The 16,124-nt window shown below is 44.8% G+C and overlaps 1 protein-coding gene across 1 annotated transcript in view; it reads left to right on the top strand.

The window, feature by feature from the left end:
- PRPS2 (phosphoribosyl pyrophosphate synthetase 2) overlaps window positions 1-16,124 on the top strand; it is a 69,566-nt gene that overhangs the window by 32,339 nt on the left and 21,103 nt on the right. The window contains exon 2 of the mRNA XM_040424983.1: window positions 8,183-8,366. Within this exon, the coding sequence (XP_040280917.1) occupies window positions 8,183-8,366 (184 nt within the window). The remainder of the gene's footprint in view (window positions 1-8,182; window positions 8,367-16,124) is intronic.

The raw sequence follows: 16,124 nt of genomic DNA, 5'->3' as shown, positions 1-16,124 counted from the left end.
GGAGAAGTTTGTATGGCGTTCAGGTAAACATGCCGTGCTCATCTGTTTCAGAGCTCCCATTGGGTCCGCATGGGGTGGCAGCATGCATCCTCGATTGCAACTCCTTACTAACTCCTCTTCACTTGTGATGTAAAATAATAGCATAGAAAAAGCTTGAGTGGCACTACGTGTATGTCATAGTAGTCCTGTACTGATAACGTCACAGATGCAAACCAAAGCATATATAGATCATCACCGGTGGTGCTCTGCATTGAGAGGCAATATCCTAAAAAGTCCAGTGCACAAGGAAAAGAAAATTGCGGCACTCACCTTCGGATGTAAAAAACTTTCTTTATTCTTCCATTGCTTAAAAATGGGTCAGCGGGACAGACAACATTTGATGCCCATGTGAAAAAAAACAGCGCCGGCCGTTTCGCGCTTGTATGCGCTAGTTGAGGCCAGAGGAAGTGCGAAACGGGCGTCAACTTTTTTTTTTACATGGGCATCAAATGTGGTCTGTCCCGCTGACCCATTTTTAAGCAATGGAAGAATAAAAGTATTTTTTTTACATCCGAAGGTGAGTGCCGCAATTTTCTTTTTCTTGTGCACTGGACTTGTGATAAATGTGTTTGCTGTAAAGTTGGCAAGTTCTGTGGGTGAAGATCCTGGACCTCTATACTGTAGTTGTGTAACGGAACAAGCACTGTTTGGGCTGCTGTGGACATTGGTAGTGTTGAGGTGCCTGCTGGGTACAATATTTCAGTGGGGCTTTAATCCATTGGATGACGCCTTTTTTCCATAGTATAAACTGGAGACTAATCCACTTGGGCCAGGGAACAGTTTTCAAATGTTTTTTTTGCACATAAGCATTTCCTTTTGAAAAGGGAATTAGAACATTAGGATTGCGCTGAATGAGCTGATGGAATGCCGGCTGCGGCTCATGCATGAGTAACGTTTGCTGTGCCAACCTCACATTGGGCTGTTTGCCTGGCAAAGCATGTTACTGTGAAGTAATGCAAGTTTAAATAGAAAGTATTTCTGACCAGCAGAATCTGAGCATTCCTTTCCAGTAAAGGTGCTCTCCATCTAGGACTGCACGAAAGGCGCGACCCACGGTTTTTATACTCCCTGCTGCTGTGGTTTGTTTTCGGTTTAAATGGCTTGTGTAGAATTTCCCTTACAATTGTTGTTTAACACGTTTTTGGGGTTTTGTTAATGGGTTTACTGATTGCCTACCAACAATGTTTTGGTAATGTATGTGTGAAGGTGAGATGACGCCGTACACTAAGCAGTCAGGTTGCCATGGGCAAGGTGGAGCAAATGGTAACGCTGCGTTTACATGATCGAGCACACAATTGTCAGGAAGGAAGCGTTCCTTCCCGACATTCGACTGCTCGTTAGGGGAGGTGAAGCGTTGCATTTACATGCCACAGTATGAGGATGAGGGATTGCTACTGCTGTCGCTCATCCTCATACAGCTGCATTGTTTCTAGGCAGCAGATGGCTGTTTAGACCGCACAATCTGCTGCTGAGGTGTCCCACCAACAAATCATTTCACCTGATGAATGAGCATCTCTCGATCATCGGATGATCCACGGCACCTTTAGACAGACAGGTTATTGGAAATGAGCGTTGGTAGGAACGTTCATCCCTATTACTCTGTCAGGTAGGGTAAACCGGCCTTAAAGGGGTTTGTGTGCCTTTTTACTATTGATGACCTATCCTCGGGATAGGTCATCAACCTCTGAGGGTCCATTCACACGTCTGTGTAACACGGACACCGGCAATGTGCGTTCCAGCACTTAATAGAAAATGCCTATTCTTGTCTGCAATTGCAGACAAGAATAGGATATGTTCTATTTTTTTCGGGATCGAAATTGCAGACCCGGAAGTGCCTCCTAGAGACCCCGACACGCGTTTCGCGTCAGCTTCCTCTGTTCGCTGCAGCAATTGCAGTGGTGAGCAGGTGTAATTACAAGTATGGCGTCCCCATTCACTTCTATGAGGCTGCTCTGTGCGTACTACAGTGAAAGAGGACGCCATACTTGTAACTACACATGCTCACCACTGCAATTGCTGCAGAGAAGGCAGTGCTTGTTCTCTTAAGACTCCCGAGGATATGTCACCAATAGTAAAAAGGGGACAACCCCTTTAAGACTTTGAGCTATTCAGAAGATGTAGACTAACCTGCAGCCCTCCAGCTGTTGCAAAACTACAACTCTCAGTATGCCTGGACAGCCTACAGCTATTAGTGCATGCTGGGAGTTGTAGTTTTGCAATAGCTGGAGGGTCGCAGGTTGAGCATCCCTGATGTAGACTATGCTGCTTCAGGTTAAAGGGAACCTGTCACCGGGATTTTGGGTATAGAGCTGAGGACATGGGCTGCTAGATGGCCTGCTAGCACATCCGCAATACCCAGTCCCCATAGCTCTGTGTGCTTTTATTGTGTAAAAAAAAATGATTTGATACATATGCAAATTAACATAAGAGTCATATCTTATGTGACCAGAGAAGAGTCATATTTTCAAGCTCTGACTCATTTCAGGTTAATTTGCATATGTATCAAATTGATTTTTTAACACACAAAAAAGCACCCAGAGCTATAGGGACTGGGTATTGCGGATGTGCTAGCGGCCATCTAGCAGCCCATGTCCTCAGCTCTATACCCAAAATCCCGGTGACAGGTTCCCTTTAACAAAAGAAAAATATGAAAAGTCCAAAAAAGGAGAAATACATGTAGGAAATTAGCCTTTAAGATGTAAAGTGAGGGAGGAGGATCAGCACCATGAACTGATCTTGTAGCGCAGATTTGCCAGAGAGGGAGAAGAGCATTCTTAATTTCCATGGATGTCATCCATAAAATGTTCACTATAGAGGATATGTCAGATACAGAGAGCTGTGCAGGTATCTTGTCTATAGGGAAGCCAGTATGTACCATGTCGGTGTACTGTATAAACAGTGTGGCATCACTGACGCGACTTCGGATTGCTATTTTAAAATGTTTTTAAAGACTCAGATGTGATTACCAAATTAATTCAACAAAGTCTTCGGGTGAGAAGAAGTCACTGTGTCAGGTAGGGGTTAATCTGTGAAGATGTGTGTGGTCAGTGTGTCTGTTTTTTGCTCTGTGTCATCTGCTTTCCATGGACACTTATTTCCAGAGCATCTCCTATCAGTGGTCATTGAAAAACGGACCAAACACGGATGCCATCCGTGTGGCCAGTGATTTTTATTTTATTTTTATTTTTTTTCCCCAGACCTATAGACCTCAATGGATGTTTTTGGTCCGCATCATGGTTCAAAGTAGTGCATGTCTTTGTTTTAGTTTTTTTTCACTGACCCGTGGTCAGTAAAATAAATACTGAGCATATGTGCTGTCCTCAGAAAAGCTGCCTGCAATCACAACTCTCATTCGTCAGGTTATCCTGTCTTTTTTAGCCGGCACCAAAAATCATTGTTTCCGTGCAGCAGATGTCCCTGTGTAAATATCAATTCAGCTCTAATCTCCTGGTGACCAGGCAGTTATTGGGAACGTCCTGTTCGTTTCCAATAATTGCCTGCTAAATTGCTCCATGTGAAAGGGCTTTTTTGTCTTGGCTACAATAAGCCCCATGTGTTGAATGTATTTAGTGGGGGAGATTTATAGATTTATCATAACGGCTGTAAAGGGAAACTGGCTTAGTGGCCCATAGCAATCAGAATTCCCCTTTTATTTTTTTCAGCGCTCCTTGGAAAATGAAAGGTGGAATCGGGTTGCTAAGGGCAACTAAACTAGTTTGGGTAAATCTCCACCAGTCTGACGTGTGCTTGGGCCGCCTCACGTTCCGGACTACTCTGTACAGGGCGGTGCAATAAGTATATTAGACTATGCACGCAAGTTAGCGTAAGCTAACTGTCATAAAGGTGCGTCCACACGCAAAAATATGCCTGAAAAGCCGTAGCATATATGCCATGTGTGAACATACCCTGATGGTTCCACATGGTGTTCGGCGTAACCTCTAAGCTATATTCTTCATAGGCGGCACGACATGACTGGATTTTTTTGCAGGTCACAGAAGGCTTGATGGTTTGCAAAAAATGCGGACAGCACACAGAGGTCATCCGTGCAGCTGTTCCGTAAATGATGGAACATGTCCTATTCTTGTCCGGTTTGCAGACAAGAATAGACCTTTCTATAACAGGACTGAGGTAAGTGCAGGAAGTACACGGCCTGTATCCATATTTTCCGAACTGTGGCAGCTGTGTGCATGAGGCCTTATAGCCTTCACACACCTGGCGAAGGATAAGCTGTGAAGCCCTAGCCGGCTGCAGACCCCTGACCTCTGCACAAGAGGCTGTTTACAATAGTTGATTTCTTCCCGCTCAAGATATTTAATGTCCTAGATGGGTATCTTTTTTATGAAAAAAAGTGCCATCAACAATGCTGGTGAATTCCTAGTTTTCTAGCTGTTATCAGCATGTGAAATGCCAAACTGAAAACATTTGGCTGTGATGTGGTTAAGCAATGTTTTCCATGTATTTATTATCTCCTGTCCTGTTTCCTGGTCATCAAAGTGTGCAGAATTGTGTGCCTATGTGGGGTGGGGGTGCCCTCATTGCACCAAATGCGTAATCTGCGTGTTAGGAAAAAGTATCTCAACTCGAACAGAGCCTCAGATCGGCTAAAGGTGAACCAGAGCTATGTGTCCATGCAAACAGTTTGATGGAGAGGTCGCTGGGGACAGAGTATACTTTTTAATAAGTAGATGATATTAGCATTGTCTGTACACACAGAAATGGATTTTAGAAAAACGAGTGCAAAGGATAGTAATTCCCCATTATTGCTTGTGTTCACAAGAACAGGGTCCTATGCCCCCTGAAATGAACCGAGCGGCCGGTCGCCATGCAAAATTTCCATAGAAATGAATGGAATGATGGCACGCATGCCTGACCGCCCGCTCCATTCATTACAGGTGGCTGCAGGGGGGTACAGGTGGCTGCAGGGGGGTACAGGGCCTCAATTCTTGTAACCAGAATATGTCTTTAATCTGTAAAGTATTGAATCAGTTCAAAAATAAACGATAAAGATTTGAACATTTATATGCAGTAAAAGGTTATCTGGGAATGATTTTAAAATGCGCAGGAGAAACCTGTCCTAGAATGTGAGCTGGACTGGTTCCCTCCACTTGCCGGGCTTCCAAGGGGGGTGAGGGGGCAGGGCCTCACTACACAATGCACTGCTCTACTGCAGATGGTAATGATGTGACCCTGCCTAAGATATGCTATAATGGCTGAGCAGCCCGACAGGAACGCTTACCAATGTGTAGTATATGCAAGTGCCAGAGCATAGTGTATAGTGATTCCCCCCCCCCCTCCCCTTCCCCAGGCGTCTTTCCTTTTTGCTAGAGCTAGCGCCCTATGGCAGCTCATGTCCTTTCTGCTGCAGGTTTTTCCCTTTGGGTATGCCCACATAGCGTGGTCGTGATGTGTTCATGCTGTCATTAGGAACCACAGCATCTCATTTCCCAATAGAAGTCAATGAGGAAAAAAGGTTTCGGAGACAAACTTGGCACAAAGTTGTGATGACTATGCCTGTTGTATATATGGGCAATCACACGCAAAACTTGCCCACCTGCTTGCGGCTGCTGACCACATTGTCTGTACAGTTGATCAGCCACTTGCGGTATATGTTTAGCATGTTTTACCCCATGTATCACTATCTGAAGTTTAATCAGAAAGATGAAGGACCATGTCAATTCTCATTAACTATTGTGGACAAGAATGATACGCTCATGTGAGAGAGCTCTGAGGGTAACCCTTGCAGGAATCGCACTCCATGTGAGAAAGGGATCCCACGTCCTGGACTTTAGGAAGTGTGACCTTTCTGTAACAGAATCATACTTGAATGAAGCTGTCACTAGGATTCTGCTCCAGAAAGGTCAGGCAGAGGCACACAGTATCTTCATTAACGATAATGCTGTGCACTTCTCTAGTCCAGACCGCACAATCTCTCTCGCTGAGCGCCATTTCCACAAGGGCCACGCCAGTGTGAAAGAGCCCTAAAAGCATGAGAGTGCCTGTGGTAACTGCATTTGGTCGTTCCGTAATTGCAGCACAAGCTCACCGTGTGGTTGGACCCCATACCTCTTAGGGGGGTGTCGCCTTGCCTCTGCAGCTTTAACGTCATAACTTCTTACAGCACATAGAGCTGGTGGCATTAGAAGGAGGGAACTGAGCATGTGCGTCCACCTCAGCCAAGTGCACAGAGAAGTAAGGAAAAGAACAAACAGCAGGTGGCACTATCCAGATACATCTTATTGAAAAAATACTTTTTGTGGGACCATTAGTCTCGCCTCTAAATGTGAGACTAATGGTAGCCATAGACATTGTGGATCTTGGCCAAACGTGCAGATTTTTGCAGGATCAGGGACCCACGTAAGGCTACTTTCACACTTGCGCTTTCCCTATCTGCTATTGGGATCGGTCATAGGATCTCAATAGCGGGCGGGGAAACGCTTCAGTTTTGTCCCAATTCATTGTCAATAGGGACAAAACTGAACTGACGGCAGCGGAATGGTCCAGAATGCATTCCATTCAGTTTGGTTGCGTCTCCATCATGAACAGAATAATGCTGCAAGCAGCGTTTTTCTGTCCGCGATGTGGTGTAGAGTAAGACGGATCCGTCCTGACACACAATGCAAGTCAATGGGGACGGATCCGTTTTCTCTGACACAATAGAAAACTGCTCCGTCCCCCATTGACTTTTAATGGAGTTTATGACGGATCTGTCATGGCTATAGAAGACATAATAAAACCGAATCCGTTCAGGCAGTTGTATTATCATAACGGAAGCGTTTTTGCTGTTCCATGACGGATCTGCAAAAACCGCTTGTGTGAAAGTAGCCTAATGTGTATGGTGGTGTGCAGACCTTCTCTCCGGTGACTGATGTCTGAGCTGGAGAAGGGGGTCTTGCAGTTGAACTTCAGCTTCCCCAGTCCTTTGTCATGGAGGATGAGATTCAGCTAGAGGTGTCTGGCAGAGTTCTAGCCCAGCGTGGTCGGGTCTAACAAGTGTTCAGCCGACAGCGCTCTACTGTGCATGCGACCCATACAGAGCTGCAGAGGGAATATCGGAATTGTGCATTAATCCTTGGGGACAGATTTTTATTTACTGTACATAACACATTGTTTTATACACAGTGCTCACTGTTTTAGATTTAAGTAGTCATTCTAAAAGCTTTATGTAACCTATAATTAGATTATGCCTTTTAACCCCTTATGCTTTGTTCATATCTATATTGGACAAACGAACAGAAAAAGTAATGCAAGCCAGAGACGGCCCCATCACGTGCTACATGAACTGTGTCCAACTCATCCCATTAACTGTAATGGTGTTCCAATGGGTTTTCTTCCTAATGAAGCCTCAAACATAGATATGAATTGAACCTTAAAGTGGTTGTCCAGCCTATGAGCTACCAGCCCCAATGTTCTTAACCTTTGGCCAATTAAAATAAAACCACTCGCCCTTCTGTAGGCCCACAGTTCCTACAGTGGTGTCCAATTCATGCTAACTTTTAGTCCCCCCTAGACTGGAAGTGACTTGGTCCTGTGACCGCTGAAGCCAGTGATGGGCTTCAGTGTACATGTGACTAAGCTACTTCTAGTCTGATGACCAGAAAGTGGCTGAGAACGGGCCAGCAGGGCAAGAACAGTGGGACAGGTGGCCAAAGGTTAAGACCACTGGGTTGTCTGCTTTAAAGAGTACCTTGTGTTTGGATAAATTAAGTGGATAATAGTGAATTGCATTAATGGCATTTCTTCTGTCACAGGTTATTTTACTCAGGCCCACAATAAGAAACTTGCAGTGCAAATTCTACTTAAAGGGTTATTCCATTCTCAGGCGTTTATGGCATTTCTACAGAATGCCATAAATTTCAAATTTCTGTCTAGAACGGAGTGGTTGGTGCTATGCAAACAACCATGCGGGTTGTGCTACCCTGTTTCTATGACTCCCATACAAGTGAATAGAAGATTTGGAAACGGCATAGCCCGATGAGCTTTGCTGTCTCTGCATCTCGCCAATCTCACGAGGCATGTTCTCTGATGGATTTGTTGGAGGCGCCTATTTCCAGAAAAGTAATATAGTTACTGATATAGTTTTGTCGCAGATTAACCCTTTCTGAAACATCTGTAAATCTGTATTTCTTGTGTTTTATTTATGTAGTGTAGAGATCGGTGAGAGCGTAAGAGGGGAAGATGTGTATATCGTACAGAGTGGCTGCGGCGAGATCAACGACAACCTAATGGAACTACTGATCATGATAAACGCCTGCAAGATTGCATCTTCTTCCCGAGTTACAGCTGTCATTCCATGTTTTCCATATGCTCGACAAGACAAAAAAGACAAGGTATTTGCCTCTTTTTTTCCTGATTAAATTCATTAAGCCTAACATAGGTTTGACCACATCCAGTAGGGTGGTAGCACTAAGGCTGGTTTCACACATGCGGCACAGCGATCCGGCAGGCTGTTCTCTGGATCTGGCATGGCCCGATAGTGCCGTGTACCCGCAGAACCTCAGACTGTAATGGGATCTGGCAGGAGTCCGGCTGGTCTCTGACATAAATGAGGCAGAGCTGCTGGTTCCCATTACAGTCAGTGGGCTCTGGCTGTAAACAGCCGTATGTGTGAAATTAGCCTTACCCATGAAAATACAAAGCGGAGAAAAGTGAACACTGGTGGTTCAAATATTATTTTTTTTCCTTAGACCGCATACAGTTAAAGGGCATCTCTAGATTTGTGCCTGTGACACTGGCTGACCTGTTACATGTGCACTTGGCAGCTTAAGGCATCTGTGTTGGTCCCATGTTCATATGTGCTGAGAAAAATTAAGTTTTAATATATGTAAATGAGCCTCTAGGAGCAACAGGGGTGTTGCAGTTACACTTAGAGGCTCAGCTCTTTCTACAACTGCCGCACCCCTAGAGGCTCATTTGCATTTATTAAAACATCATTTTTCCCAGCAATGCAGACACATAAGAACATGGGACCAACATAGATGCCTTCAGCTGCCAAGCGAACATGCAATAGGTCAGCCAGTGTCATATGTAGCTGGGTGATGGCTGCTGACTGGTGGGACTACACAGGGAGGGATATCTGCTGTGACAACTGGAGAAATTGTCAGAGGAGGGCTGCAATGATGAATAGGGAGTGACTGGTGTGATATCTTTTGGGGGTGGCTATTACTCTATAGCAAGATCTGATGGGGACATAGCTGTGACTGCTGGGCGGGCTACTTTTATGACTTCAGACTTTGCAAAGTGAGCCTGCTGGGGAAAGAAGTGGAGGCTAGAATTTGGAGGACAATTTTTACCATTAGAGGGGAAAGGAAGAGGGCAACACCCAGGACAAAGCTTGAGGTGGAAAATCCAGGTTCACACATTCCACATGGTAAAGCCCAGATTACTAGAGGTACATGTTAAAGATGGTCCAGAACCCCATTGATCTCTGGAAGGAGCGTTAAAGGGGTATTCCGGGTTGGTTGAAGTTATCCTCTATCCTCATGATGGGGGATAACTATTAGATCAGTGGGGGTCCTACTGCTGGGTCCCCCAGGAACACGAGAACGGGCACCCCATACCCCCTGCATCACATCTGAAAAGAACGGAATGGCCGGGTGGACATGCACGTTACTGTTCCATTCGTTTCTATGGGAGTTCCGGAGATGTTATCCCCTATCCTGTTGATGGGAGTATAATTTCAACCAACTGGAATACCCCTTTGACCCGCTGGTGTCTTTCCTGTTTTGTAATTGGGTATTTGGCAGCCCTCGCTCTCGGACAAGTTCTGTCAGTTGTCGTGGACTATAGATTGTGTCTCCATGCAATGCTGAGCTCAACAATTTCTCACTTGGTAATTTTGCAGTAAAAAAAAGTGCATTAGGTGAACAGCTGAATGTCTAATAAGCATCATTGAGTTAACGATTAATTTAGTTTCCTGCCAAACGAAGAGAGCTGGTGTGGGGATGCTGACAGCAAATGCTCAAATTAGGAGCTCTAACGGCCTTTCTCTGCATTCATGGCGTGCTGTGCTGCGTCTGAGTGCACGGTGTTTTGGTAATAAGTCGTACTTGATTATAATCCAGTTTTTTTCCTCTTGGTACTAGCTATTCAGCCTGTAGATTGACAAACAAAAAGCATGGATCATTTTTGCTGGTTTTAGATTACTATTTTCCAAGCTAAAACGCTAGGGATAATTTCACACCAAGTTTTCCATCGGGATGCATTCCGTTTTACAGACAGCATCCGGACTGAACCCTCATTGGGTATATGCACATGACCATCTGTATCTTGAGCCGTTTTTCACGCAGGACTGGTTCATTGCGCCAGTGAATGACAACTGACAGCACACTCATGGTATCCATACGCAGTCCATCTTTCACTGATTGCTGGTAGATGCTGCGTGTGAGTCTTCAGTTTTTCTTCACTCACATGAAAAATAGATGCAATCCTGACAAAAAAAATTGTAACGCACACTGTACAGTCAGACAGACCCGATTCAGCTTGCTCGCAAAACCAACCGTTTTTCATTGAACCGACCCTGACACATTGAGTATCGCCCATGTGAAAGAGGTCTAAGGGAGGTGTCACCTACAGCTTTTTGTGGTGGATTTAGAGCCAAATTCAGAAGTTGATCCACTAGGAAGGAGAAATAGAGCTGATTCACACTACCATGATCATCCCAAGAAGAAATGGCCTGTGTGTCGGCTGCATTTCTCGGACCGACGGTGGCTCCCCTGACCCAAACTGACTGTATCATGTTGATTTATGGTGCAGTCAGTTTGGGTCAGGTTAGCTGTGGTCTGTCCGGGAGATCCGGCTGACACGAGGGCTGGGTTTCCCTGGCTGACTGCAGTTGTGGCAGTCCGCCCCAGTCCATCCTTGTTGTATTTCTCCTGCCCTTCCAACTCCTTTCTGGCTTTGGCTCAAAAGAGCACACATGACACCACCCAGAGCCTATTAATGTCTTGTTTCTGTAATCCACCCATTCCCTTAATTACTTTGGCCACTCTCCTCGGCACCCATTCATAGAGCTGTAGTTGTGTATCAGTGGACCCTAACTTATTTCTATAATTTTATTGATAGGCAGTTATTGTAGTGAAATTAAAGGGGTTATCCAGGAGTTTGATATCGATCACCTGTTCTCAGGAAAGGTCATCCATATCGGATCGATGGGGGTCACTTGAATAGGACTGAGCTGCACTTGGGCCATGTGACTGATATACAGTGACGTTACAGAGACCTAAGCAATCGTGGAGCACTGTGCCCACTTTGAACAGCTGATTGGCAGGGTCCTGGGAGTCAGACGCCCACCGATTCTGATATTGATTTGGTCATCATTGCCAAATTCACCGATAAACTTTCACTCAGAGGATGCTTCACCTTAATTTCTAATTTATTTCTTTTTTTCTGTCCACATAAATGTCCTTCTTACAGGATGTGCTGTAAAGTAAAATACACGGTTATTGGGAGTATTTTTTAGGTATACTGGCACATTGGCCAGTTAACCATTTATAAATGAGAGTTCCAATGACCTCTTAGGAAATGTATTAGACACGCTTTCCATTACACTTCCTACCTGTCCTTTGAGATTGCTTATTGATGTAACTCACGCTTGCTTCCTTTTGGGATGAATGAAAATTTTCTAAATGAGTTCAATAACTCCCTATGCTTTGAGACTGGACAGTGATGCTTGCAATGTGTGTAACACAACTACGTTTCAGTTATACTTTGTGCAGTTTTGTAGAGGTCTTATTCGGGCTGCTATTACACACAGGAGCAAGCTGTTTTAGGCCTCATGCACACGGCCGTTGTTTTGGGCCTCATCCGAGCCGCAGTTTTGGTGGCTCGGATGCGGATCCATTCACTTCAATGGGGCTGCAAAAGATTCGGACAGCACTCCACAAAAAAAAAAAAAAAAAATGTCCTATTCTTGTCTGCGCTTTGTGGACAAGAATAGGCAGTTATATTAACGGCAGTCCGTGCCAACGCCATCCTTGTTTTTTCGGACCGCAAAAAACACAACGGTCGTGTGCATGTAGCCTTAAAGTGACTTTCATTATTGGGAGAGGAATCCTTTCATAGCTGACTCTTAAAGGGGTTGTCCGGGATTGGGGACATTGCTCTAATAGTACAAGTGTGGCATACACATTACATACAAGCAGGTAGTACCTTTGTCACAGATTTCTGCAGCCCCGTTTTCATCTTTGAAATTCATGGCCGGAAGTTACTGTTTTCTTCTCCTCAGTGACGTACTGGGTCCCTTGCAGGCAAGCAAAGCTTCCTCTATCGCTGCTCAGGGAGCCCGGTGACGTCACTGGCAGCAAATGAATCGAGGTGAATATTGATGAGGGGGCGGAGTTACAGCGGCTGGCCGACATCCCGCTAAGCCCCGCCCCTTAATCCGCTAAGCCCCGCCCTTCCAGTCCGGTGAGCTGCTGAATGAATTGAGGTGAATATTGATGAGGGGGCGGAGTTACAGCGGCTGGCCGACATCCCGCTAAGCCCCGCCCCTTAATCCGCTAAGCCCCGCCCCTCCAGTCCGGTGAGCTTCTGAATGAATTGAGGTGAACATTGATGAGGGGGCGGAGTTACAGCGGCTGGCCGACATCCCGCTAAGCCCCGCCCCTCCAGTCCAGTGAGCTTCAGAATGAATTGAAGTGAATATTGATGAGGGGGCGGAGCAGAGAGACAGCTGTAACCACCTGATGCTGCGCTGCCCCTGGACCCACAGGGCAGTGCGTCCGGAAGTCAGGTAAAGATAAACAGATATATAAACAATGAGTGGGGGACCGTTGGAGCCACATAGAAGTGGCAAAAATAGCTGAAAATGTATGGAGGCCTTTACTTAGATGTGCATTGTGAGTAAACGTGTTTTTAAAAAAAAAACATTTGGTCCCGGACAACCCCTTTAATTGTAACTTTATATTTGACATTTTTTTTAGTCAGGCATAAAAGACACTGGGAATGATCGGGATTTCATGAGATGGCAAAGGTTTTAACGTGCAATAAATTTGACATTTGGAAAATGCAGAATAACACGTTTAGTACATTTAGCTAGACAGGTTTCCCTTTCTTATGCAACCTCATGACTGGTATACCAATATTGTGGATGGAAAAAAATACTGTAGAGTTATTTGCTAAAGTGGACTTGTCACCTTTAAAGGGAATGTGCCATTTCTTTTCGTGAGTTATGTCACTATACAGGTGAAACTCGAAAAATTTGAATATGGTGCAAAAGTTCATTTGTTTCAGTAATGCAAATTAAAAGGAATTGCATTAATGTAGCTTAAATTTAAAGTTTTGTGAAAAGGTTCAGTATTCTAGGCTCAAAGTGTCACCCTCTAGTCAGCTAATAATCCATACCCCCTGAGCAAAGGGAACCTGAGATTGTGACTTTGGGGTTTCATAAGCTGTAAGCCATAATCATCCAAATTATAACAAATAAAGGCTTGAAATATCTCGCTTTGCATGTAATGAGTCTATCTCATATATTTCACTTTTTAAGTTGCATTACTGAAATAAATGAACTTTGCATAATATTCAAATTTTTAGAGTTTTACCTGTATATTTAAAAAAAAATATATAATCCTGCAATTTTCACACTGTACACTAGGTCTAATAATAAAAGAGAAGATATGGGGCACTCCCTCGTGTGATACCATCTAGGTAATCCCTGAGGGGCAATACACCTTAGGGTACTTTCACAATTGCGTTAAACTTTTCCGGTATTGAGTTCATTCCTAGGGGCTCAATACCGGAAAGGAACTGATCAGTTTTATCCTAATGCATTCTGAATGGAGAGCAATCCGTTCAGGATGTCTTAAGTTTAGTCACTGTGTACGTTTTTTTGGACTGAGAATACCGCAGCATGCTGCAGTATTTTTTCCATCCAAAATTCCGGAACACTTGCCGGAATCCCGGATCTGGAATTATTTTCTATTGAAATGCATTAATGCCGGATCTGGCACCAAGTGTTCTGGGAAAACTGGTCTGGTTTTGCGGTCTTTAATGCGCAGACCTTTAAAAATGTGTGAAAAAGAGAAATACCAGATCCGTTTTTCTAGATGAAAACTGGAGAGACTGATCCAGTATTGCAATGTATTTGTGAGACTGATCCGTATCCGTCTACAAATGGTATCCGTTTGCATACAGATTGCCAGATCCGGCAGACAGTACAGGCGATGGAGCTGCCTGCCGGAATCCAGCAACGCAAGTGTGAAAGTACCCTTACCGAATCCTGTTGTGCAGACCTGGCACAACACTAGTGAAGGGCAAAGATCCTCCACACCAGGAGAAGACCTAGGCTGCTCTGCCTACTTTGATAAGGCAGCCTAATGAAGATGGCGGACCGCCGTTGAAAGGCGTAGCTGTTTTTTTTTTAAATGTGCTGTTATATAATCACCTACCTCGAAGTATCACAACTTATCAGCTCCCTCCTGACCTCTCCACATGTCGGAGCATGTCTAGACACCTCTCCCAGATAAGTCAGTGGGGTCTCCTCCTGTTCTTGTGTTTGACCGATGTAGCTGTTCTCAAGACAATAAGGTCTAGGTCTACACGACAGACAGGGCACAACTACACAGCAACATTTGTCACACCAATGTCGCGCAGCAATTCTTATAATGATAGTCTATGGCAGGGCTGGCCAACTTGCGGCTCTCCAGCTGTTGTAAAACTACAATTCCCACCATGCCATGCTGTAGGCTGATAGTTGTAGACTGTCTGGGCATGCTGGGAGTTGTAGTTTTGCAACAGCTGGAGAGCCGCAGGTTGGCCAGCCCTGGTCTATGGTGTCGCAATGCGACATGCAACATACTGCGACGCGACAAGTCGCAGAAAAATCCATCTCAAATGGATTTTTTTGCGACTGTCACATATCGCAGCGTGACACCCTAGATTATCATTATAAAAATTTGTCGCGCGTGTAAAAGTGGCGCCAATTACCAGATGAACGAGCAAACACTCTTTCATCGGGCAATCGCAATTTTTAAGCACGAAAAAAAATTGATTTGCCAGCAACAGATCGTGCAAATAATAATTCTGTATGGGGGTGAGCGATGGCATTTGCTATCGCTCCTCCTCATACTGTGGAGGAGATGGCTGCATATAATGGCAGCGGTCTCCTTCATTAATAAGCAGGCGATTGTCGGGAAGGAAGTTGGCCTGTATTAGACCTACATGGGCATTATAAAGGTCAAAGGTGGATTTCCACCGCCTGATATTCAGGTAGATTATCAGGAACAAAAATGTCCCTGAGAATGCTCATTCCTGACAGTCTGTCCGTCTTTCTGTGCTGCCGATCACCTGAGGGACGAGCGAAACACTCATTCATTGGGTGATCTTGTCGTTCCTGCAGTCGCCTAAATTATCAGCAGGTTGTGCGGTCTAAACTGCAATCTGCTGCCCAGAAGCAATGCAGCTCTATGAGGATGAGCGATCACATTATCCATCCCTCGTCCTCATACTGTGAAGGAGATCGCTGCATGTAAATGCACCCGCATCTAACTGTCGGGAAGGAATGCTTCCTTCCTGACAATTGGCTGCTCCCTGGCCCGTGTAAACCCGCCTTAAGTCTTAAGACCATTCACAATAGGTGATATCGCAGCTTATCAGCTCCCTCCTGACCCCCCCACAGGTCACAGCATGCCTAGACACCTCTCCTATAGACGTCAATAGGGTCTCTTCCTGACACATTTTTAAAATACAGTGACATGGAAAAAAAATAAAGTTTCGAAGTGATTTCAGCAATTCCTTCTGTTTATTTTCGGTGTTGTGCTCCTGTAACAGAACAGAATAATGGAAATGCTGATGTAAAAGAGGACTTTACTTGGTGGGATGTTTCCTGGTACTGAGTAACATTTGGTGGAGTCATTTAATGCTGATTAAAGACACAAGATAGCCTTTTTCAAGGTCCCTTTTGACTCGGGTAAATATTGTTGGAATAGTTGTGAGTTGTTTAAATAACCTCTAGTGTGGAGAAAGCTACGGCTTAGTTCCCAGGCTGCAGAACTTCAGGAAACACACCTGCTCCAACAAGCGCAGGTTTCTGATGGGTTTGCACTTTTTTTTTATATATATAACAAGTATCCTTTTGTTATGTTTGTGTA

This window comes from Bufo bufo, chromosome 3 (assembly GCF_905171765.1).
Source record: "Bufo bufo chromosome 3, aBufBuf1.1, whole genome shotgun sequence".
In the NCBI taxonomy this organism is placed as follows: domain Eukaryota; kingdom Metazoa; phylum Chordata; class Amphibia; order Anura; family Bufonidae; genus Bufo; species Bufo bufo.
This window is presented reverse-complemented; position numbering and strand designations above follow the sequence as displayed.